We start from the raw sequence: 26,144 nt of genomic DNA, 5'->3' as shown, positions 1-26,144 counted from the left end.
TACATGTATTTGTCTTGTGGCTTACATTTTAAGATTTAAGATATTATACCAAGCTCAATGATGTTTATTCATCATGTATAAGATACAGGTACCATGTAGGATGAAATACTCTGAGACACACGGTTCCATTAGCTGGAGCGTGAGGATGTTGAGGAGGGAACGACCTCTGACCCTTGCTCCCAAAGTGTTACATAACAGCCAGTGGTGAGGAGGGGGGCAGGGGGCAGAGAACAACAACAATAACAACAACAGCATCCTCCTCCCACCCCTGTACAGTTGGGGAATAACACTTAACAACCATTCTTCTCAGGCAGGGCTAGAAATACACGCACACACACACACACACACGCACACAAAGAAACAAACACAGACACACACTGACCCTCACACTTTTTTTTAAACAAATACACACAAACACAGACATGCTCTCACTTAGCTCTTCCACACTCTTTCACATCTGTTTTGATTTCTTTTCCATCTGACGCCCCCCCCCCCCCCAACCCCCCCACCCCCTTCCTCACTCGTACTCCTGCCAGGCAGTATGTCATGAAACCCAAGGCCCCCACCCACTGTGTGTGTATGTCTGCAGCTGTTGACTGGCAGGTAAATCTTGGCCACCCCTTCCGCCCCCCCCCCCATGGTACACTGCGTCTTCCACTTCCTCGTCCCCCATCACTATCCGTGTGTACGGCTGGTATACCTTCCCACCTCCTGCTAAACTCCCTCGCCCCCCCCCCCCCTCCAGTAGTCTGTGTAGGGGCAGGCAGAAGGTGTCCGCTTGCTGTGTGCTACGCAGTGTGTGTGTGTGTGTGTGTGTGTGTGTGTGTGTGTGTGTGTTGGGCGGGGGGGGGCACGGCTGCCGTGGGCTCCCTGTGTTGACACAGTAAACCGGTCTGGGGGGCCGGCAAGGGGTGTGTGTGTGTGTGTGTGGGGGGGGGGGGGGGGGGGGGGGGGGGTAGTGTGGGACTGACAAGGGGAAATATCTGACACACACACACACACTCCGGCAGGAGGGGAGAGCGGCGGCGGAGCAGCGCTCACACGGAGATTGAGTTACAGCTGAATTAGATCTGAGCTGTGGGAACCAGCACCTCACACACACACGCGCACACACACACACACACACACACACACACACACACACACACACACACACACACACACACACACACACACACACACACACACACACACTGTGTGAGAATACAAACACTCGTGTTCAGACACACTCACATATGTATATGTAAACACACACCCACACGCTCACACACAAATACACACACACAGTACGACACACACAGTGCGAACAGATGCTCATAAACAAACACACACACACACACACACACACACACACTCATGAACAGATGCACACAGACCTGCCAGACATACACGCACAAACACACGTAGACACCAACACTTACATTACTAATCACCGGCACACACTCCACACACACATACATAGCAACACACAAAGCAACACAACAATGGATAAGGTTATGCATAAGCACAGACATTCAGCTATAAACATACAATCTTAAACACACACACACGTGTTTGCTTAAGGTGGAAGGTTGGATAGCTGTCAGTTTTGTGGCACCAACTGGTATAAACAGGAGAGTGGAGCGTGCGTGTGTGTGTGGTGAAGAATGTTTTGAGTGTGTTGGCGGTGATAGATGGGTAGAGTTCTGGCCTTTACTCTAAGGCCTGTGGCTCGAAAAACAAAAAAACAGCAAAGAATAGAGGAGCCCAAAGCAAAGCAGGCGAACAAACTGGTCTCGACATCTTAATTGCCCGCTTGTTTTCACATGCTAATATGTCCTGAGTGGGTGTATATGAGAATGTGTGCGTGTGTACGCGTGCGCGTGCGTTGGACTTTGCCAGGTTCACAACCCCCCCCCCCCAGACCTGACACCCCCTAACCCTGCTTTTGTAAGGGCGGCCGGATGGACACAGCCCAACGAACCCCCCCATTTCACCCATCGCCTTGTTCCAGGAAACCCTGCGCCGTGCGGTCTTGCCTGACGGAGGCGGACGCAGCGTTCCAAACCGTTTGGGGAGTGGGGATCGTTTTCACGGAGTTTCCCCCTCTAAAGCCTCCCTTCCTTTCCCCAGGAGGGAGGCAGGGTCCAGCCTCCCTCCTCCACCACACTGACCTGTGTGCTCAGCCTACAGGCCCCTTCACGCTGACTCACCAGAAAACATGCTGGTTGGAAATTACATTTGTGTTATAATTTGGGTCATATAACATACTTTAATATTCTTCAAGACTGCATCAATGTTGTACATTTTGGACAGCCACCCGTATCTTGTAGACCTACATATGACAAACGATAAACCACCTTGAGATTGAAATACAATTGAAGGATGTATGTACCTCCAGGGCAGACCAGGAGGCATGAGGAATGATCGGTAACACTTTACAATAAGGTACACAAAACAATTAGTAGTTACTAAGTAACTACTGATGACCCAATGATTAGTTAATGATTAATTACTGATTAACTAATGAGTATCTACTGATGGGGACTACTGTAGTAGTTACAGAGGAACTATAGAACAGACTCGTAGACTACTAGTTACTGAGGAACCAATGATTAGTTAATGAGTGGTAACTGATTAACTCTCAATCCATCACTTTATAGTAGATCATGATGGGTTACTAGAGAACAGACTGGAGTTACTAAAGAACAGACTCATTACCTAGTCATTGGTTCCTCAGTAAGTACTATATTAACCAGCAGACCAGGAGGCAATACGATAATCTATTATAACTAGCAGACCTGGAGGCAATAAGATCATCTATTATAACCAGCAGACCAGGAGACAATAAGATCATCTATTATAACTAGCAGACCAGGAGGCAATAAGATCATCTTTTATAACTAGCAGACCAGGAGACGTGGGGACTCTAGGATGATTGTTGAGAAGATTAATTTTTTTTCTCCCCCCCCCCCCCCGCCTGTTCTAGCTGACCCTGGAATGACCTGTAAAGGAGTAATGTCTGCATACCGGAACAGTCAGCTACTACGGGGAAACCAAACTACACACACACACAAACACCTACAGAAGTCTCACATCTTAACGGACTTTGGTGGCCTTACTGGTGCGGAGCAGAGGGGCCCTGTCAACAGCTGCAGCTGTGACCGCATGATTACCTGTGAACCCCCCCCCCCCCTTTAACGTCAACGCCACCGTTTAGACTCAAACTCCACGGGGCCAGACAATGGTCCATGAGTGGTGGTGGTGGTGGTGGGGGGGGGGGGGGTTGGCTGGTGTTGTGGGGGGTGCAAAAACCAACTTCCCCCGTGCTTGGGAGGATTCCGTTTCAGCCGTCCCCGGGGCCGAGCCTGGGAACACGCAGAGAGAAGGTCTTGTGTCAATACGGAGCAGCGGTCGTGTACAATGGTGCCTGCCCTCAGACAACACCGCTGACAGACACCCCCACAAAGAGGCCTGAATGGACCCACCCTCTCCCTTCCATTCTCACATGCATACAGAAGAATGAGCCAGTGTGTGGGGCTGCCCGGAGCCCTGTTTGATGGGTGTGCGTATGCATGTGTGTATACACAAACACTCAAGCCCCACACACACACACACACACACAGAAGTAGGCATGCATACACACACACATTTTCCACACAGACATGCAGTTGAAGCCCTTCACACTGACTGTATGATGATTCGACTTTTGCATGGCATTACCATGTATACAAAAGTGACACACCAGCGATGAAGTGAATACTGCTAATTGAACATCGGAGGACAAAACACACTCTTTCTGGCACCAATGAACAAAAGCATAAGGAATAAACTTAATTGTGTTGCCTATTGCTGCATATCTGTGCACCTTTTGGCATTGCCTTGATCAACTTACTTTAAAACAGGTTAGAGGTCTAGTGCTGCCATCTTGTGTTAGTAATAAACAAGCACCTCTCGACTCAACTCTCACCACTAGATGGCAGCACAGGGTCTAAAGAGAGAGTGCCACAAGAACTCCACAGAAAGCAACAAAAAAAAAAAGCGACACCAAAGGTAACTTCAAGTATCTGGATGTGCATCAAACTGATTATGTAATGTCCCACTAATTTCTCTATGCATGTTTAAAGTGAGCTACTAGCTTTGGATTTGAGAGGAGAAATTCAGAAGTGGATGCTAAACATTAAAACCGGCCATTGGGCAAAGACAGAACGCATCTGGAAATAAATAAGAGGACCTGTAAAGCAATATCAAAGTTTTATTCGTAAAATGTATTATAGAGAAGGAACAGTAGTACAATTGAAACAGAGAAAAGGAGAATGCATTCATCCTGAAAACCTTGATAAAAACGTAAAAAGAGTAACCTGACTGTGTTCAGAGCAGGCCAGAGAAGGCCCACGGTTTGCATCACTGTAGAGAAATTGAAAAATACACCTTTTTAACAGCGTAAAAAAATACAGCCGGGAAAAAAAACCTCTGCCTCATCTGTAGTGTTGTTGTTTTTTTGTATTTGTCTATAGAGCATAACAATAACAGCATTAAATCGAAACAATAGGTCAACTGTAGATCATCCGTTAAACAGTAAAATCAGTAGGATGGTATAGTATCAAAACAACAGGATGGCGTGATGGACGAGCATGCGTGTGAACGGAGAGACAGTGGAAGGTTCGGTCACGTAGAACCAGGCCAAGGTTTAGAACCAGCCAACTGTAGAGCTGTTCCTTTGAGTAAATCGACTAGGTGAATAATATCTTAATATTTATATACACTGATAAGCCACAACATTAAAAGCACCTTAATATTGTGTAGGTGCCCCTCGTGCTGCCAAGACAGCTCTGACCAGTGTAGGCATGGATCTAACTCTGAAGGGATCCTCTGGTATATCTGGATTTGTATCTACTGTATATTTGTATTGAAGATAACTACTACTAACACTTGGTATTTATTATATAAACACTTTGAAATAGATTGCATTATTGGTCGTTTATTACATTATTGATTGCTACAGGGCTATAAAAAGCTAAGATATTAAGAGGGTGAATTATTTCCTAGCCTCGTGAGACCATCCTGATCTCGCAAGCTTAGATGGATACTCCATAGAGATCCGTTTGCGCCAGATCAGAAAACGATCTAGCCGATCAGCATTCTATGAGGAAATACAAACAGCTACGCTGGGTGGGTTTAAAAGGTGTGACAACAGCGAGGAGCAGTTGAAGTTAACAGGTGATAGACTGATGGTTCAGGATCCAATCACTTGCCAATTGTCTGCCATTTCCCAAACAGTTTCCAACGGAGAGTTCCCAGATGGCTATGCGAAGCAAACCACCTGGCACGTCAGGTTAAATATTTCCATATGATTTTAAAAACTCTTTGACAGGTCAGTTCTTTTGGCAGCACAAGGGGAACCTACACAATATTAGCCATGTGGTTTTAATGCGGAGACTGCTCGGTGTACGTATATTCTCATATATATATATATATATATCCCTCCCACAGTGATTTGAAGTTTAATAATAGGAACATGTTGAGGATTTTCTATGTCTTTTTAAAATACATTTCCACTGATAGTAAAGGGAGTTAAACATCTGAGTCATTAGCACTTCAATATATCCACTGCATATGAACAGATACTGCTGTTCCAAGGTTTTAACCCGCAAACAATCCATATTTCTTTATAAAATGTGCTTAATGAGAAAAAAAAGGAAAAGAAACATCTCTCATCAAAGGACAAATAAAACAATATATGCATCTAGGGTAAAGTGAATGATTTGTAGCATAAAAACATGTAAAATCTGACAAATACAGACACAAGCAAGGAACTCTACACTATATAGTTAACCTGGCTTTCTCATACATTATTTCAACAATAATTAAACATCAATTTTGGTTGGACAAATAGAAATGAACAGTCTTGATTGCATTTTGGAGTCAATATAATATTAAATAACAAAACGTCTAATAAAAAGGTTGCGCATGGAAGAATTAACAACAGTTTTCATGTAGTTCCATTCAGACCCGCTTTTGGGGAAGCAAGAAAACATCAAACAAAAAATGATTTAATGAACGCAAAGTAGTAAGTGCATGTCTATGAGGCGCCATAGAGCTTCACTTTATATTGAACAAAGTGTTTCCTACCTGGCAGACGAAATAAAGACTTTTATTCTAAAATTAAATAAACTGATTTTTAAAATGTTTTACCTTTTACGCATCAAAATGGAGTTTCTCTTTCAGACTTTGCCACATCATGAGTTATTCTCACACTCTTCAAATCTCTCACACCCAACGTTCAAGTGATTCAACAATATATACTCAGTACCTAATATAAACAAAGTATACAGGTATCTATCTCAACCTAGGTCCTTACGTCATTGACAAGTACTGCCGGTAGTTTTTATAAAATGGTATGTGAGTGTGTGCATTAAATAAAGTTTAAAAAAAACAATGGCAAAGCATACCTGATAGTCGCCGTAGCACAACAGTGTTCTATAGAGAGCTGATTAATATATAACTGAGTCAGTTTAAGCTTTATGATTACAAACATCATATACAGCCTGTAGGTCCAGTATTTCGCGACAAGCATTACAGCACCAAACGTTTCCGTCATTTGGCAAAATTCAAGCTTTAAGTGAAAGTCAAAATGCTTTATAAAGTGTTACTGTGACGCTGTGATTCGTATAAAGCTAGCAATAACATTTCCCCTTATACTTTAGCTTTTTTTAACGTCTTTTCTACGCTCAGAATCGTCTCTTTCTTAAGCATTTTCAGTAGTTTTTGTTTCCTGCAAAATCTTGGTGTGCGTTCTGCTTGGCACAATATCACAGCCCTCTTAAATTAATTATAAATATGGCTGTGGTACATTAGAGTCACAAAACAGATTTTTTGGTTCCAAGATTTGTGCAGGGAAAAGAAAATAGAAAAGAATAATAATATTCTTCAGGGCATCTAAACGTATATAACTAAAGAGCAATTAAAATCTTCTTGTCGGCTTATAATGCTCTTTCGTGGAACATACTTCTAAACGCGCGCCTATAGCAATATATCCTCAGATTTGACAGAAAGCACAGTCAAAACTGAGACTGAACCTCTGCTAGCAGACACAAACAACAGAAAAAATCATTTAATAAGACCATAATAACTTCTCTTCATAAATTAAATAATTAACATTTCTTTTAAGATGATTGGCCTATAGTAACTTTAAACTCTGTACACCACCTGCCCCTCCCCCGGAAAAAAGAAAGAAAAATACATCACTGAAAAACCTGATTTCATCTTTAAATCTTTCTCTGATGGGCGCTAGGCCCAGAGTCTGACACGTTATAATAATAATATCTGTACATCTTGGAGTCCCTCTCTACCAAAGCTTTTTTCTCTTTGTTTTACACTCATGCGTGTAAGTAACCTCGAGGTTTGATAGCACTTTGGAGTTGTTGATTGTTTACCAGCTAGTTTTTTTTTCTCGTTTTTTTTACTTTTTTGAATGAACTACTTTTGTTTGTTGGTTTGTTTGTTTCGTTTTATTTGAGCTAGTCCTCCTCGAGGGCGGCACCTGTGTCACCCTCCCAGTTTGATTGGTCGTTGTCGTTGGGCTCCTCCCCCTCGTCCGCCAGGTCCTCGTCCCCCTCCCCCTCGAAGTCGTCGTCGCGGGCGAACTCCAGGCCCTCCATGGCATCCAGGCCCTCCTGTGTGGCCTGGTGGGAGTCGGCGCAGTCCACACACACGCCGTAGCGCCGCGAGCCATGGCGGATGCCCACGCTGGCCGCCAGCATGAAGATCTTCTTACACACCATGCACTTGTACTTCTTATCCTTCTTGTGCACCTGGGGGGGGGGGCAGAGAAACCAGGAGGCCGATGTAAGAGGGTGCGAGGGAACAGTTGGTATTCAATGTCAAGCCGTGCTTTATTGCAAACATCTGGTGACCGATAATATGAGGATGGTTCAAAAGATTGAAAAAGTATGAGCAAAGCGACGGTGGAAACAACTGTGTGTGTACCAATATATACAGTAAAACCTAAAAGAAATGCGTGCAGACTGGACCTCCGTAGCCAGCGTCTCACCAGGGAATGTCTCTTGACGTGCTCTCTGCGGGTGAACAGCTTGCCACAGATGTCGCAGCTGAAGGAGCGCACGCCGGAGTGGATGATCAGGTGTCTCTTCAGCGTGCGCCGGTGCTTGGCGATGTAGTTACAGTGGGGACACTTGAGCTTATTCAGGGCGATGTCGGAGGATTCGCCTGAGACAAAGAGACACAGATGTGGATGCACTCGTTAGACAATGTTGGGGTTGGTTTTGGGGGGGGGGGTTGTGGAAAAATGGGAGTGTAATTATTAATGGGAGTTAAAGCGGGATTTTAATTATGAATGTATCCCTTTCATATGGTTCTGTACAATTCTCCAGATTCAATTAGTGTCTTGAAAAAGGTTGCTTCTACTTTTTTCTTAAGAAAATTACTTTTTCCATCTGGAATACCAGTTAAGTTGGTGATGCTCTGAAAAGCCGCCTGGGTTTCTTAAGAGGATCTGGAGTGTGGTGTGTGTGTGTGTGTGTGTGTGTGTGGGGGGGTTAGGGTTAGATGAACTGGAGTGTGTGTGTGTGGGGGGGGGGTGGTGGTAGAGGAGCTGAAGTGTGTATGTGTGTGTGTGTGTGGAGGGGCTAGGGTTAGAGGAGCTAGTGTGTGTGTGTGTGTGTGTGTGTGTATGGGGGGGTTAGGGTTTGGGTGGGGTCCATTATGTTGACTAGCTTTTATGAGGGGAAAATACACCTGGAGTTACCCTCATTAAGTAGAGAAACTGTGTCAATCTCCATGGCAACACTGCCAGGGGACCTAACTAAATAAAACTAATGTGATTTTCCATCCCAAAATTGCTAATGGGGATTTCTGTGTAATGCAATGTAATGCCTCAGCTGCAATTGCCATTACACTGCAGCATAACGAATAATAACAGCAGAATAACTTGTGCTGAACAAAATATTTAATCTATACCTCAATCTATACTGTATCTTTTCAGGAAGCCATATCATTATGGACATACTGTATATTAATAAAGCAATTCTAAGAAATTAGACATTTCTAGCTGATGCAGTCGATAAGCAACGTCGCGACCGTGAACATGGGGCCCGGACCCACTATCACCCTTTTTTGTAAGAAACAAAATGTCCTCGCCTCACCCGTCATCAAGATAGCTGCGCTTGCTACAAGCTGCGCATTGATTTGAGGAAGCCACGAAAGTGTGTGCTTGTCCGTATTACGTGCTTCTCTCCAGCGCTGCCAGCTGGGAGGTAGGGCCTGCTCTTTGTTTGAGCAGAGGAGCCCACAACAAAAGGGTTGTCAGGCGGGTTGCTAGGGGAGGGGGGTTGACGAGAGGCAGGTCACCTGTGCACCGTGGCTTGTCCGCCAGCTGGGTCTCTTAGTGCAAGGGTTGTGGGACCTTAACGAGCTCACAAATGAGGCTTGTGACGAAATTAGGGCTCGGGGATTAAGAAATGTTTTTCTGCCCACAGTGTACGTTTGTAGTTGTGTCAGCGATGAAGTTCAAATATCTCGGTCGATAGAGCGATTTCCAGGTCGCGTCATGTCAGTGTTATCGTGCCGCCTGTATGCGCCTCTACGATCTCGTAGCGAGCCAGCTAACGTTAGCCAAGCCATAAAATACTCCGGACTGTCATAATGGTGTCAGAGTCTAGTTGCCGGAAGCTTTTCCTAACAGATAGCAGTCCCCTGACTGAAGTGACGACCCAGGGAAGATGATAGGAGGATGAGGGTGAGGGGACAGTACTCAGGCCTTACCATTCTCCCAGGACTCTCCTTGCTGGGAGTCCTGAATGAGGCTGTACTGGATCTGGTTGGCCAGCTCTGGGGTGGGGAGACAAACAGAGACTTGATAAGAGGGGCTGCGCCACCTTCCACACACAGAGACCAGCCCCCCCCCCCCCCTCACCTTCCACACACAGAGACCAGCCCCCCCCCCCCCCCCCCTCACCTTCCACACACAGAGACCAGGCCCCCCCCCCGGTCACCTTCCACACACAGAGACCAGGCCCCCCCCCCGGTCACCTTCCACACACAGAGACCAGCCCCCCCCCCCCCCTCACCTTCCACACACAGAGACCAGGCCCCCCCCCTCACCTTCCACACACAGAGACCAGCCCCCCCCCCCTCACCTTCCACACACAGAGACCAGCCCCCCCCCCCCCTCACCTTCCACACACAGAGACCAGCCCCCCCCCCCGGTCACCTTCCACACACAGAGACCAGGCCCCCCCCCCGGTCACCTTCCACACACAGAGACCAGGCCCCCCCCCTCACCTTCCACACACAGAGACCAGGCCCCCCCCCTCACCTTCCACACACAGAGACCAGGCCCCCCCCCTCACCTTCCACACACAGAGACCAGCCCCCCCCCCTCACCTTCCACACACAGAGACCAGCCCCCCCCCCCCCCCTCACCTTCCACACACAGAGACCAGGCCCCCCCCCCGGTCACCTTCCACACACAGAGACCAGCCCCCCCCCCTCACCTTCCACACACAGAGACCAGCCCCCCCCCCGGTCACCTTTCCACACACAGAGACCAGCCCCCCCCCCGGTCACCTTCCACACACAGAGACCAGCCCCCCCCCCTCACCTTCCACACACAGAGACCAGGCCCCCCCCCCGGTCACCTTCCACACACAGAGACCAGCCCCCCCCCCCTCACCTTCCACACACAGAGACCAGGCCCCCCCCCCCCCGGTCACCTTCCACACACAGAGACCAGGCCCCCCCCCCCGGTCACCTTCCACACACAGAGACCAGCCCCCCCCCCCTCACCTTCCACACACAGAGACCAGGCCCCCCCCCCCCTCACCTTCCACAAACAGAGACCAGCCCCCCCCCCCCCCCTCACCTTCCACAAACAGAGACCAGGCCCCCTCGGTCACAGCCGTCTAGAAGACAATGCTAATCCCCAGGTAAACACAGCGCACACAACTACACACACACTATTAGCCCAGCCTGGCTTCTACTGTATGTAAAAGGCTTTCCCAGGCCTCCGCCTACTGTACCCCCCCCCCCCGCCCCGCCCCCCCACCCCGCCCTGGGGGCTTTCGAGGTTAATCAGACAATAACAGGGCGAAGCTCATCTTACACCACGCTGCCTTTATTAGTCAGCTGGCCTCGGCCCACAGAGCCATTGTAAGTACCTGTGCCTTGTCCCCCCCATTCTCTCTAGGTCAATATTTGGAATGGCGAGGACAGCCCCAGTGCATTAGGGGGGATTAGGGAGGGAAGGGACAACCCCCCCACGACGGCTTTGCACCTCCCAAGAGCTGCAGTTGAGTGCGGAGGTTATTATGTGTTTGCGTTTGTGTGCGTGTGTATGTGTGTGTGCGTGTGTGTGTGGGGGGAAGCAACCAGGCTGCCTACCCTTCCAAACAATCCAACCGCCTTGTTTGGAGAAGAACCAAGAATTTATAGGCGGCCACAAGTCCAGCTAGCTGCATGGTGAGGAAGAGAGGAAGAGACTCTCCAACTCTCTGCTCATAGACACCCAAGATACCACGACCCAACCCACTTTCCCACTGACTTGGGTTAAGCAAGCAAAACAACCTACTTAGGGTCTGATGGAAAAAGACACCGAGGCCAAGCCTCCAGAAGGTGGGGAGTCGGGGTGTCAGACTAGGAATCGAGGTACATTCACAATCTTGTATGCACAAGGGCGCACGCATGCAAACACTTCTTCTCCCTGTGTGTTTGGGCTGTGTGCACACTCACACACGCACTTTGGCTCCCGAGGGGCCGCAGCCCCAGTCCGCTCCCACATTAAAGTGGCCAGAGGAACACGAGCTAAGCGCATTTGAGGCGCATTTTAAGGAGCCTGAGGGAAGAATGTTTCCCCTCTCCCTTCATTAACCCGCATTAGGCCGCCGCGCCCCCCCGCCCCCTCCTCTCCCCCCCTCCATACCGCACCACTTAATACATGATATCATCATCATTCCATACCATGCTTAATGGGGGCAGCAACAGCGCTAGCGTTGAACGGAGCTGAAGCACTGACAGCTAGGTCCTAGGACAGGAGAAAAGCCAGAGTGCTGTGGTGTGGGTGGGCTGACCGGCTGGCTGGCTGGCTAACTAGCTAGAGAGAGCGAGTGGGCGGACCTAATAGGAAGGCCGAGCGGCTAACGATGGCGGCTAATAATGTGACTGGCAAGATTTTGTTTTTTTCTCGGCCCGTTCACGGACAAGGAGTACTGCGAAACCTCAATGTTGCGCTTGTCTAGCGAGTCGCGACTGCTGCAGAATATGCCAACGCAAAAATGTGATAATACATTCCATAAATTCCAGTCTATGATCTCGTCACTAAGTTTGTTTTGATAGAATAGCTGCCCAGGAACCCACAGCTGCCTTTACAGTCGAGTTGATATTTTCAACAATGAGATAAGACAATCTGAGAGAGAGCAGCGCCAGTGTGGGTGAGGCAGGTACCTGCGTTCTCGGAGAGGTAGGAGAAGTCCTCTCGGGGGTAGGAGGCCGAGGGCTGGATGAACATGCCCTCGTCGAACCCTTCCTCCGGCTCCGGCGGGATGTTGTACACGAAACGTCGCGTGATCTGCTTTTTCCGCCGCCCGCTCCCGGGCTCCGAGCGTGCCGCCGCTGCCTCCCTCTTCACGGCGCCGCCGGCCGCTGCCCCGGGCGCCGGCTCGTTCCAGACGAACACCGGCCCTGGCCTGCTCTGCTGTTGTGTGCCGCCCTCGTTCTCCTCCGCCGACGACGAGTTCCCACCCCCGGAGCTCCCCAGGGCGCAGCCCTCGCCCATGCCCGCCGACACCTCCACGTCGCTGGGCTCCTCCTTCACGCCACTCCCCCCCTCCTCCTCTTCCGCCTCCCCCCGCTTCCTCTGGCTGGCGGTGCTGCCGCTGGCCTTGATGGACAGCTTGGACAGGATGCTGGTGGCCCAGAAGTTGCTGGGCTTGCGGTCCGAGGCGGGGCCCCTGTGTCCGTCCTTGGCCACCGTCCGCCGCTTGTTGTAGTCCACAACCACGGAGTCAGGGGCCTCCTGCTTGATGCTGATGTTGAGGGCGTCCTTGATGAACGCCCGACACGACTGCACCACCTCCGTCATCTGCAGGTAGCTGGCCACCGACATCACCTCGATGGCGTTCTGGCTGGTCAGCAGCAGGTTCCCCGAGTACAGGAAGTCGAGGATGACGGAGAAGCCCTGCACGGCCGCCACATCCAAGTGCGTGCTGGTGGTTTGGTCCAGGCTGCCCTCGCTTTTGGTCAGGCAGTAGAGGGTCTTGAAGTAGCGGCTGCCGGCCACCAGGATGTTCTTGTGCGCGCGGAACACCTGGCCGCTGACCACGATGTTGACGTCACAGAGGATGCCGCTCTTGCGCTGCTTGTCGAGCTCCTGCAGCAGCTGGTAGCAGTAGGAGTTCTCGTTGGCTTTGCTTCTGTAGTCCTCGTTCTCCATGTCTGCACCCCGGGACTCCTCCGTGTGCCTCTCTGTCTCCTGGAACACACACGCACACACGCACATACGCACACACGCACAGACACACAGACACACAGACACACAGACAGGGTTAACAGGACAAACATTAAGCTGTAGGGTGTTTGTGTACTATGACGTAAACACACACAGCAGGGAAGGGCTGATGGAACAGGAGCAAACACACAAAGGCTACATTTACACTAATACATTTTCGTTTTAAAACACAGAACTTTTGCCACGTTTAGCCTATGTCTAGCGTCCACACTACCCAGGCGTTTGGGAGGGAAGCCTTTTGAAAACTCTGCTGATCTGTTTTTGTCTAAATGTTATGCACCTCGCCCGAAAGCAAGTTCCTAGTACGTTGTAAAACTACATGGCAATAAAAATGGTTATTGGTTAACGATTCTTTTAGTCTGAAAACTTCCAGATTGCGTTTCAGTCAGGGAGTAAACAGAGACTTTTTTAAAACGAAGATGTCTTGACTACCAGTGGTTCATTCAAAACAACATTATTTGGGAATAACGGGAAACGTTATTTGAATGTACAAGCGTCGTGTGACTGCAAGTAGTGGTTCATGGACCTTGTGAAATGGCAGTGTGCACGACTTGCGCATATTTGCTAACTTGAAATTGAGTGGTGGCCTAAAATATGATTGTTTGAGTGAGTGCGTGTGTAGGAAAGAGGTAGATCTTAAGTTAAGTATCAATACCTTTTATTAGCCTATAGGAAGTACAGTGACACCTCGCCGTTGGTCCAATAAAAGACATATTACTTTTCGCCATTGCTGTTCTTCCTTAGTAGTATTTTCAGCAACTAAGCAGCCAACTGCAGCGCAGAATACACAATCTGCTTCCTGTTTACACCGGCACGCACATGCCCAGTGTACTTGAATGGTCATATGATATGCATTTTCAGGTGTGTTAGTATTAGGGCTGTCCCGAATACCATTTTACAGGTTTCGAATACTCTTTGGTGTTTTTTAACGAGTACTTGACTACTCATTGTCAACCCCTAGGTGGCAGCATTGCATAATCTAATATTATTAAGCCTACAGGTGACAGAGCAAACAATGTGCCATGCCATCGGCAGCCTTTAGCTGCTAGCTAAATAGCGTCTAGTAGCTAGGTTAGAGCTGCCAACTTACACAGCTTTGATTCAGTGAAGCACTCAAAGTTATCTAATGATGCTGGCTGCCAGTAGGCAAATGTTGTAATGTAAGCTAACTAGCTAGCTTAGGCTATATCTACAGGTGCATCTCTGAAGATTAGAATATTGTGGAAAGTTAATTATTTTCCGTTATTTAATTCAAAAAGTGAAACGTTCATATATTAGAGATTCATTACACATGAAGTGAAATATTTCAAGGCTGATTGCCTCCGTGCCACGCTCCACGTTGATGCAGTAATTAGTGCAAAAGGTGAGTGTATAAATGAACGTACTGTACAATCATAAAGATTAAAACAAAAAAGGCTTGAAATATTTCACTGTGTAATGGATCTAGAATACATAAAAGTTTCACTTTTTGAATTAAATTACAGAAAATAATTAACTTTTTCACAATATTCTAATTTTTTGCGATGCACCTGTAAACGTTATCTTGCACCTTTTATCTCTACAACCCTGTTTCTAACTTGCAATAAGATTAAGATATTCATCTAAGAAACATTTTCACTATTCCTAGACAGTGTTTCCCCTACCATTGCCTTGGAGGGGCAGCCCACCCTGCCAACGGGACCTCCCGCCCATCCTGAAACAACAAAATTACCCAAAATAGCTGACTTTTAGATCGCTAATGTTTTTACCATAAGTCAATGGAGCAAAAATTGCAACGAGCGGACACTTCTGTCTAGGAGAGATGATGAAATGAAAATATTTTTGGCTGCTGTAGCTAGCAACATAAATTGTAATAGTTTAGTCTATGCTAGGCTATGTATTGTGGATTAAATGGTGTTGTATTCAGTTAGTGCACATTTTTCACATTTAGGCTATGCATTTTCAGCAATGCTTTTTGCGATTTATTTTCAGCTGTTCGGCATTCACACACATTTTCTGTAGGAAATATTTTTCCTAGTAATGTTTTAAATATTGTTAATATTTATTGTTAATGTTTATTTACCCAAGTTGTGCACTTGTTTAATTTCAGCTCAGTGTAGAGAAAGGCACCGTACTAACAAACGCCTTACTGTGTTCTATGATAACACTGTCGACACCATGTATGTATCTGTGACATGACTGCCCCCTGACAACACAAGTAGTTTTGAAAAAAATCCTAAAAAACACCGCCTAATTAATTATCAGAAGAGATCTGTCCCTCCCTCGCTCTCTGAGCAGGTATTGCGCAACACAGCCAGACAATACACGTTCACCAGAGACCTGCTCTGACACAGTGTTTTGCTGTGAGGGAGGAAACACAAGCAATCTTATCAATCATGCTGATTCCATTGCTGAAATCCGCTTCTAATCAGCGGCACTTTCGCGAGTCACTCAGTGTAACGTTATGACGACGTTGGTATCGGTTTGGAGTATCGGGACATTCTTACGAGTACGAGTGCAGTATCGGCCCTGATACCGATACTATTGTAGTTTTGAGGTAGGCCTACTGCTTTTGCAAAAAAACACACAAAACACACACGCTTGGAATACTGAATTGAGCCCTACCGAACGTATAGTAGAATACTCAAATGATGCTCGTTTGCCCTAGTTAGTATGGAAGAAGGACTGAAACGGTGCTAGAACGCTTGTGCCGATGACGGAGATTGTTTTCGTTTTAAAACGCCGTTTTTAAAATTAAAACATATGTGTGTTAATGTAGCCAAAGTCACACACAGACCACACACTCACACACAAAGGACCAGGGGTGGGCATGGCGACACATATAAAGCTTTGATTGATTGATTGATTGATTGAAACCACTGCACCATGTATGAAACTGGTTCCACAGGCTCGGTAACGCTGCTGGCTGGTAACGCTACCACCTCAGAAACACACCACCTCTCAAATAAATGAATACAGTGTGTGTGTGTGTGTGTGTGTGTGTGTGTGCTGGCGCGTGCTAGAACAAGCTTATTACAGTGCTACACCGCTTACATTTGTCTTTGCGAAGCCTTTCCCCAGAATATCCAGTTGCTATCGAATGTGAGGGGGCACGTGAAGTGCCTGTAAAGCCGCCCTGCTACCTGTCATTAGGAAGGGAGAGAACCCGTCTGTTCCTCCACCTCAACCCCCCCTCTCCCCTCTCTGCACTCAGGGCAGCAGGCCAGGCTGGTACGGAGCACACCAGAGGGGGAGTACAGTACACACACACACACACACACATACACACACACATACATACACACACACACACACACACACACAAGACGAGTACAAAAACGCATGCAAATGATCGGGATACTACATGCACGCTCACACGCGCACGCACCCACACACACGCATGCGCGTACACACACACACACAAGAGGAGGAGTACATCCATGCATGTTCACACACACAAGCTCACACACCAAAGTCTAATATGCACAAAACCCCTCACTCGCGCGCACGCACGCACGCACACACACACACACACACACACTCTCTCTCTTTCTCTCTCTGGAACTCTCTGGCATACATCTCTGTCTCATTTTTAGAATTACACAGCAGATGTCCTAATCCAGAATAATTCACATTGCTCAAGCCCCGCATTTTTTCTCCTCCTCCACCCATCACCGTCACACACAGACACACACACACACACACACACACACCCACACAGCTGGGGTTTCAGCTCGAGTAATTCAGATTAAATCCATTTCTCTCTGAGGTCCCCTCCCAGCCCCCACCCCGCTACACTGAAGCCCTTGTCCAGAGGAGGATGGGGGGTTTATGTCAGCAGCAAGGCCCTTCACTGGAGCAGCAGGGCACACCAGGCCTGGAGGGAGGGAGGGAGGGAGGGAGGGAGGGAGGGAGGGAGGGAGGGAGGGAGGGAGGGAGGGAGGGAGGGAGGGAGGGAGGGAGGGAGGGAGGGAGGGAGGGCAGAAGGGAGAGAGCGAGTGAAAAAGAGAAAGGCCAAGGGGTGAGCGAAGGGATAGAAAGCAAGAGATTTTGAGAGAAGGGTGAAAAAGAGGACGGGGAGTAGACTGGGATAGTCGGGGGGGAGAGAATTGGGGAAAGAGCAAGAGGTAGGGACAAGGGTCCGGGAGCGAGGGAGAGAGACACATGTAGGAAGTGAGAGAAGCGGGGAGAAAGAGAGATAGAGAGAACGGTACGGAGAGAAAGAGAGATAGAGAGAATGGTACGGAGAGAAAGGCGATTTGCCAGCGAGCCATACAAGAACCTACCGCAAGAGAGAAAGTAGCCTAGGATACACACACACACACACACACACATGCGCACACAAACGCACACAAACACGCACACACACAGCTCAGGCAGGTCACCCCATTTACCCTCACAAAACCCTGTCCTCTTCCCCCAGGCTCATTGTTCACTGGTGTTCTGTTTTGTGTTCACTGTGGGGGCTTTATGGCGGCTGCACTCACACTGACTCCTGTTACACAAGGGCTTGGACCCTCTCAGAGAGCTCTCACTTAACCAAAAAGACCTGGAGCGGACTAACTGCAGTGGGTCCTCATCGCCGCCCCCCCGCCGGCCAGTCCAGAAACCAGCCCTGCTCGCTATCCAAAAATGTAGGATTTGGGTAGATTTACCAGTAGGGAAATTGAACCGAGTCGATCACAGATGGCTTCCTGTGGTTTGCTTGTATGATCTCGACCTGAAGAGTAGCTAGCGGGCTACTTGGGCTGTGTGTTTCGACTGACCATATGGGAGCCTAGCAGAGGGCGTTGATGTGGCTCTGGGGAGCCTGAGTTTGCACCCTGCCTGAACCACAAAGAAAGATTTGAAAGAAAAGAAACATAGACGGGAACGAATCCAGCAGGCTAAAGTCATGTTTGTCCTGGGGGTTGACAAACAGGTGGAGCGAGGCTACATCCTGGTTTTTAGGGAAGTCGCTACACCTGTTTCCTAAACGACTGTGAAACACGAGAGTATAGGAAATAAAAGACGCCATAGTCCTATAGTGGAGAATTGTATTTCCTAATACCGTCTGGAGAATCGAAGCTAGCGGCAAGTCAGGCTCACAGGTGTAGCCTTTGAAGCTGCGTGTTTGTGTATGGGGGGGGGGGGTATGGAGGAGTCATGTTAGGACAGACTGGTTGGAGACCAGCAGTGGCAGATCCAGTTAGACTTAGTCCATCATCCTTTCCCCAGATGTGCCACGTGTGAGCGAGCGAGTGAGCGAGCGAGCGCTGGCGAGCAGATGCTGCAGACCAGTCTACCGTCTCAGGCTGTCCATGCCAGGGCCCGATGAGAAGAATATGGCGACACAATATCAACTACTTCTGACGACGTGGCTGGTTTTCCTCACGAGTCAAATGTAAGATTTGTTCGAATGATAAGAGTGCGGAGCCGGTGGGGGGGAACGTCTTTAATCCAGACCGAAATATGGTAGCTTCGATTTATGTTGAGATGTTGATTGTTTTTCATCACGATGATGAAAGGCTGCATTGAAGTAAGTTAACCGTAAGTGGTAAATCGAGATTTTAATCAACGGCATAAACTGCCGTTGTAATCGGAAGGCTTAAGCCGCATGTGTCAGTGTTCACAGATGTATTTGAGTTATAGATGAAACAGCATCGTTTTTTTTACAAACCGTTGCCGTGGTAATCTTCTAACAATATCTAACCAAACCCAAACAAACCACACACACCCCAAGGCCAAACTGATCCCTGGCTCCACGCACACAAAAGTGCAAACACACACACACATACCTCTAACCTTCTGGAGATCATGTGTGTGTGATGTAACGTTGTCCCCCACAAAACAGGAACAGTGTTGGGACACCAGTTTCTATCAACACCCCCACCCCCCCCATGTTTTTCCATCCCCTCCCATGCCCGAGGCCACAGCGCCCTCCCTAACCATCCAGTGTACCCCCCCACCCCCACCCGAGCCGTCTCCCAGATGCTAGAACAATGCGTTAGTGTGCTTGGCCCTAGGTGTGGGAGGGGGTGCGTGGCTCCCGGCCTCCTAACAATGCAGAAAGAGGGGCCTGACTCAATGACGGATTCCAGGGAAGAATTGTCCACACACATACACACACACACACACACACAGACACACACACACACAACGACGTGCCCCCCAATACACATCCATCCAGGGTAAAGGGGAGTAAATAGAGACGGGAGGAGTCGATGTGCGTTAGGAGACTGATTCTTGTGTCAACCTTAGACTGTGGGGGGAAAAAACAGGTGGGGCACAAAATGTCTTCAGGCGCTGCTCTAAGATCAGCAGACCCGACCTACACCCTAACCATAACAGTTTAGGGGCGAAAACTAAGAAACTGACCCAAGATCAGGGCATAAGGTCAACACCACCCTCCTCCAGTGAGACCCACAGTTCCTGGTGTCTCCTGACTGGCACTGTGCTAATCGAGTTACATAGTTACACAGGCGAGGTTCACCGTGCAGCTGCACCCAACGCCTGGAATGACTGGGTGAAGACGGGACCAGTCACTCACGCCATGGTTCCTGTGCTGATCCAGCTCTACAGTGCATCTTATAGAACTATGCATTATTCAGCCAGCGTTTATAGCCCCATATATGGCAAAATACACCATGGGGGGGAATTAACTTTGAATGAGAAACTATGAACATAGAGACTCAAGTGTTGTAAACAGAAAGGTAAGATGAAAGGATAGTAAAAAAAAAAAAAAAAAAAGAATCTTTGCAATATTGTAGGGACAAGTAATAACTAACAAATGTGTATATGGTCAGCCTATAAGGGAGGATAGTCGGCCCAAAACCAGCCTTAACTGACCTGGTGGTCTTGTTGCTAGGGCGGACTAGCCTAGCCTACCAATCCAGTAATCCTTCCCAGCGCTCTCCTCACCAATTAGTGATGTACAAGTTAGTGGATCACTTTAAGTCATTCTGATTAGTGATCGCGTGTGCACGTAGGCAACTAAAGAACTAACAGTGGAGCCACCCTCTTGCGTTTCCCTTACAAATTAGAATCAAATTGTGCACGGACCCAATTCCCCCTGACTGCCTGGATCAGAATCAGGGTGAGGGGTGGGTTGTCTGCATCTTGAAGAATCGCTATGGTTTTATTGGTGGGTCGCATGTTACAGTTGAAGAGGAAGTACCGCTTGACTTTATATCAGATAAGAGTTAGGCCAAACCCTAGAGTTCTGTATTCAAGTGAACATATAGTTTCAGTCTAGTAGCACAACCATAATCTATTGCTACATTAAACCCCCACATGTACGTGTGACCGGGTCAGCTGATGGCGTGGCATTCATTATATTATACTGCCATCCATATTGAACTCATTAAAGACTATTCCCAGAAGTGCCTGTGGGCCAGGCTTGCTGTCAGAGCTAGAGGCAACATGATTTACCTCTCCTCTCTCCACCCCAGCGAGTGACACGCCATCTATGGATTTTGGGGAGTCATTCTAGCACAATGCCTCTAATTTAGTTCCCCAAAGGACGGGGGAAGAAATGCGCCAGAGGTCATCCACAACTGCGAGCCAGCAGCAGCAAAATGACATGCAAGGGGGGGTTGGGTAGGGGTGCCGCTCCCCAAAGGTTGGGTCGAGCGGTTCCGCTATTGTGTGACCTCTAGCTACAGCTAGCTAGCAAGGATCAGACTGGTTGCTGGGGCAACTGAATGGTTACCGTCAATTCGTTTACACGGGCTTTGCAAACATTAGCTAGCGTAGCTAATTTAGTTAGCTAAATGTATGTGCATGTCATTGAGACTATCGTGAGAGGGACAAAAAACAACCTAGCTGATAATGTCAGTGATCCATAGTGAGTCTCATCGGCTAGCTCGCTACGTTAATTGAAAATACAGTTCATAGAAATCTACCTGGCTTATAGTCAGGTCACACTGATAGTAGATCAGTGACGGTATAATGTTAGCTAGCTAGTAACTTACAGCTGGTAACGACGTTAACGTTACGTTACCAACCTTTGACATCAATAAACAATCCAGCAGTATGGTTAGTTTTGGTCAGCATAGCTAGTATAAAGTCACCCTGTAAAATGCTAACCCGCATAGCTAGATAATATATTAGCTAGCTGGCTAACTAGTTAGCTGGTCCCTTGGTATCCACTAGCTAGCATAGCGAGCTAATGTTAGCTAGCCGAGCTAGCATCTAGCTAGTTGCAAGCTAGGGACACACAGCTAGCGTCAGCCTGGCTGTAGGTGGTGAAACGGCTTCCTAGGCTAGCTAACGTTAGCTTGTTAATCACAACCTTCTTGCTGCACAAAGCTAGTAGCTAACGCTATGAATAGCTCATCGGGCGGCCATGAAACGTATTTGCAACAGAAATGATTAGCTAGCTAGTGTAAATGACGCGGTTATCAATTTACCTGCTTGGTGGGGTCATTTCTGCCGTGCTTAGAAGACAGGTGATGTCTCAGCAGCAAGGCCCGCTTGTAGTTGCGACTGCCTTTCACCAGCTCGTCATTGTGGTTAGTGGCAATGTTGTGACACCAAGAACAGGACATACGTCCCGTCTCCTGGCAAAATGTGAGCCACGGAAACTCCTGCAACCACGAAGCCTGGAACAGCGAGTGTTTTTGAGGCAGCATTTGTGGTCTCATCTCGACCCAAGATTTCCTGGTGGCACTCGCCGTTTCCTCCCCGTCTGCTCCGCTCCCCGCTCCGCCTCTGTCGTCCTCGGATCCCGTGCCACCGCCGCTGCCCAAGCCAGCTCCGTCCTCACTGTTCGGGCCGTTAACGTTACCGGCAGTCCATCTGCTCCCTTCTCTGGACTCGTCTTCACCGACAGTCACTGCCACCCAGCCGACACGGTCCTCCTCGCCGTCCCCCGCTACCCAACTGCCCCCTTCCGGGTCCTCTTCCTCCTCTGCCTCTGGTTCTGTGCTATCGCTGACAGACCCCCCACCCTCTACTCTCCCTTGCGATGGTCCGTTTGCTCCCAGATCCCTGTCCTCGTCTTGATCCGGCCTGTTCCCGTTCAAATGTCGGTCTTGACAGGCCTGGGCCTCCCAGCTGTTACCGTTGCCCCCGCCGACACCACTGGAACCGGTTACGGCTAATCCACCTCCTCGGAAAGCCAGCGACCTGCGGTTTCTCTCTCCGGACATTTTCTTAAATATATTAGAATCTACACTTTCTTAACAGTATTTCTTACCGACTAATTTCGTTTTCTATAAACCGTGTATGTTAAACTTCCGAAATAAATATCCGATTGTATTTTTCCTCCGCTTTGGCCTCCCGGTGAGAGTATGTAGGTTATGCGGAAATAAATAAAGGTTTTAAACGCATAATGAATTTGAGGGTTCTAGCTGCGTCCGCGAGCGCAGGCCCTGCAGAGGTCGAATGGCAACGACTTTCCCCACAATGCACCTCGACCAGAGAAAGGGGGGTCGGAGGGAGGGGGTGGGGGGGTCATTTAAAGGAAGATGGGGGTGCTGTTTAACAGCAAGGGGTCTTTTGTGTCGGTGGCTGCACCCATTTTCCGGGTGCTTTTAATCTTTGGATTCGCTTGTCCTCAACCTATAAATCCTTGTCTGCTTTTCAGCCCTCCTGTCAACCGGGGTAACAGCCCTCGGTGCTATACACAGCCCTCGAGCGCTCGCCTTGTTTGTTTTACGTGAATGACAATAGACAGTATAGGTGCAACAAGTGATCAGATCAGACGTCCAAGGTGTGGTGGCGACACAGGTCAATGATTAACATTCTGAGTGTACTTTAGCAAAAACCTTTGTTCAAAACTGCAACGTTTTGTAAAAAATGATATATATATATATATATATATATTGTTTTCATAAAATCGCCCCTGAGGGTAGGCTACATTTAACGATTAGGCAACCCCCAAATTACATGACCAGTTGAATTTAATCTGAAAATGAATGTAAAATTGCAGAAGACCTATTGATCAAATAAATAGGCTGCATTTAATTAACTGATTGGTTCCGTTTCAAATAACACTTTTTTGTAGCCTAGTCCAATCCAAACAACTCTGAGAATATATTAACTACGTAGGCTATTTTATTAATGGAACGACTTTTTTCAACGTAGGCTAGCCTAAAAATAATAATTCTGCCATAATCTCAAAATAGTGTTCCTTGTGGGTTCTCGTTCCCTTGACAACAGTAGGTGGCAGTCTTTCATCTGACCCATTCACTGAGCTGACCGACTTCTCTCTAATGATTACTCATACTGTAGGTGTCCAGTTTCAGTGTTGTTAAATTAAGGGCTTTATTCGCAATGTGTGAACATGGCCAGGATATTACCCTGGCTTTGAGTAATACTAGGATGTGTAGCCTATCTAAGCCCTCTGAAGCTTATATCTAAATCTGTAGGAGTTATTAAAATATTCTCCATACAATAAGTGTCTCCTTACGTAGGCCTATTTTAGGCATTGATTGATTTTGATTTGTTGTTTTATTTATTGTTACATGCAGATGCATGTTGCAAATACAACATTGTGGATAATTATGTATATCTATATGCATATTTTATGCTCTTGTTCTCTGATCTGTCTTTTCATTATACCTTCATATTCAGTCTCAGATTAATTTAACATGTATTTATCTAGGAACGTAGAGAAGAAAAAGTAGCCTATAACGACAGCCTGACATAGATGAAGCATGCTTAAATGATCCAAATTTCACCTCAATCTAGATTAAGACTATGAACTTCGAAATAGATTTGAATTGATTTAAAATCTGTTTGAAATCAATTCCATAAGGGAGCCTATGAAAGTGATTCAGATGGCTGTTGCAAAATTGTTTAACAAATTGTTCTATATACCATTTTTTTCTAATAGCGTATACTAGCTATTGTTGGCAATTGGTGAGCAAAAACGGTAACAAAATATATATATAATTTCTTGTTAGAATTAAAGCGTGTGCTCGTTGTGTTTACACTTGGACGTGGTTGCGTCACAGAGGACCCCACCCCACCGGGCGCTGTCTCCCAGCATGTTGCTAGAGAGCAAAACATTCTTGGATCGAAGAGAGGAACCTGCAGGCTTTGGACCTAAAAAAGAATTCCGGTAACACCGTCCGACGTGAGAATGGAGGATGCGGTTCAAGGTAACACACTTGATAGAGCATGCACGCTGACATTAGAATAAATGTGACAATGTCAAGTTAGCTAGTTTGTCTCATGTCAAAGTTGTCAAGCTAGCTCGGTAGGCTAATCCGGAGGCAAGCATATGCTAGCTAGCTATCCAAAAGTGGTTTCTGTACAAGCTTGTGACATGATGCAATGTTTGGTTAAGTTTCTGAAATATCCGGCACTGACACACCAAACCATGCATAACACGAGTTAAGAACGTTGCACAATGCAGTAGTAGGTGGGGTAAGTAATCAGGAAGTTTCATCAAACTTGAACAGCCTCGCGACTTCATGGACATTGATTGAAACAAAATCGAAATTATTTGGCTAAAGAAGATCGAATGATTTACTTTATGTCACCGTAACGTTACTGTATCTCCCCAGACATGTTTGCAGCCGACTCACGTCACTGCACGCACTCTGCTGACTATCATGTTCTCTCCTGGAACGCGCATTATGTTTCCGTTATCTACTAATACCATTCACACTCATTCTTTTATAACCAAGACTTAACAGTATCAATGCTTTACGTCTCCCCCCTTTTTTGACTGAATGCTTTGGTCTGTCAATCAGTAAATTCTGATGTAGACTAAATCATAACGTTACTACAGTTGTGATTATGACTATTTCAGACAAGAAATCATCTTGCTGTGTTCTTTGTGGCTAAGGCGCTGTAGCCTGAACTATATTCCAGAGAGGCTGATAAAGTCATATCACCACTTCCTCTCCTCCCACCACACACACACACACACACACACACACACACACACACACACACACACACACACACACACACACACACACACACACCTTTTATGATCATGTTCTGTTCTATGTTCACTTGTATGGCTGCAACAATGTTTACAGCCTCTGTTCAACTTCCTCCTACTAATGATTGTATTTATTGCTGAGGGAAAGCTTGTCCTAGTCAGTATAATGTGTGTTAGAGCAAGTTCACAATGGATGTCTTCCTAGGAGGCCAAGTCTGCCCAGCACTCTTCCAGCCAGGAGAACAAGGGATGTTGGGGCTTTGGTATGATGCAGGGCAGCGCAGGTAGCTGAGAGGGCATCTGCTTCCTGCCTCCCTGCCTGCCCTGCCTGCCCTGCCTCCCCCTGCCTCCCTCTGCCTCCCTGCCTCCCTGCCCACCCCTGACTCCCCCTGCCTCCCTGCCTCCATCCCCACCCCTGCCTCCCTGCCTGCCCTGCCTCCCCCTGCCTCCCTGCCTGCCCTGCCTCCCCCTGCCTCCCTGCCTGCCCTGCCTCCCCCTGCCTCCCCCTACCTCCCTCCCCACCCCTGCCTCCCTGCCTGCCCTACCTCCCCCTGCCTCACTGCCCACCCCTGCCTCCCTGCCTCTCTGCCTCCCCCTGCCTCCCCCTGCCTCTCTCCCCACCCCTGCCTCCCTGCCCCTCCCTGCCTCCCTGCCTCCCTGCCCGCTTCAGCAGTAGCTCTCCTGCTGGGTAGCCATCAGCCTCTCCTCCTGCTTCCCCCTGTTCCTCCTCCTCCCCCAGGTGTGTGTGCCCAGTGCCCACGACTCACTGCAGCTGGTGGAGGC

General features: G+C 48.0%; 2 protein-coding genes across 2 annotated transcripts in view; one reads left to right on the top strand and one right to left on the bottom strand.

The window, feature by feature from the left end:
* Positions 1–4,325: 4,325 nt before the first annotated feature.
* On the bottom strand, positions 4,326–22,687 carry zbtb10 (zinc finger and BTB domain containing 10). Its single transcript, XM_084455732.1, has 4 exons — positions 21,871–22,687; positions 12,439–13,465; positions 8,033–8,208; positions 4,326–7,793 (listed from the first exon to the last, which is right to left on the bottom strand). The coding sequence occupies exons 1-4, from the start codon at positions 22,609–22,611 to the stop codon at positions 7,500–7,502; spliced, it is 2,238 nt and encodes a 745-aa protein (XP_084311858.1). The 5' UTR covers positions 22,612–22,687; the 3' UTR covers positions 4,326–7,499.
* A 1,755-nt stretch (positions 22,688–24,442) lies between these two features.
* Positions 24,443–26,144, top strand: part of tpd52 (tumor protein D52) — a 29,803-nt gene continuing 28,101 nt past the window's right edge. Inside the window, exon 1 of the mRNA XM_084455214.1 lies at positions 24,443–24,567. Within this exon, the coding sequence (XP_084311340.1) occupies positions 24,549–24,567 (19 nt within the window). The 5' untranslated portion in view covers positions 24,443–24,548. The remainder of the gene's footprint in view (positions 24,568–26,144) is intronic.

Source organism: Borostomias antarcticus (assembly GCF_949987555.1).
Source record: "Borostomias antarcticus genome assembly, chromosome: 21".
Lineage (NCBI taxonomy): Eukaryota > Metazoa > Chordata > Actinopteri > Stomiiformes > Stomiidae > Borostomias > Borostomias antarcticus.
The sequence above is the reverse complement of the archived record's forward strand: the minus strand, read 5'-3'. Positions and strand labels throughout refer to the sequence as shown.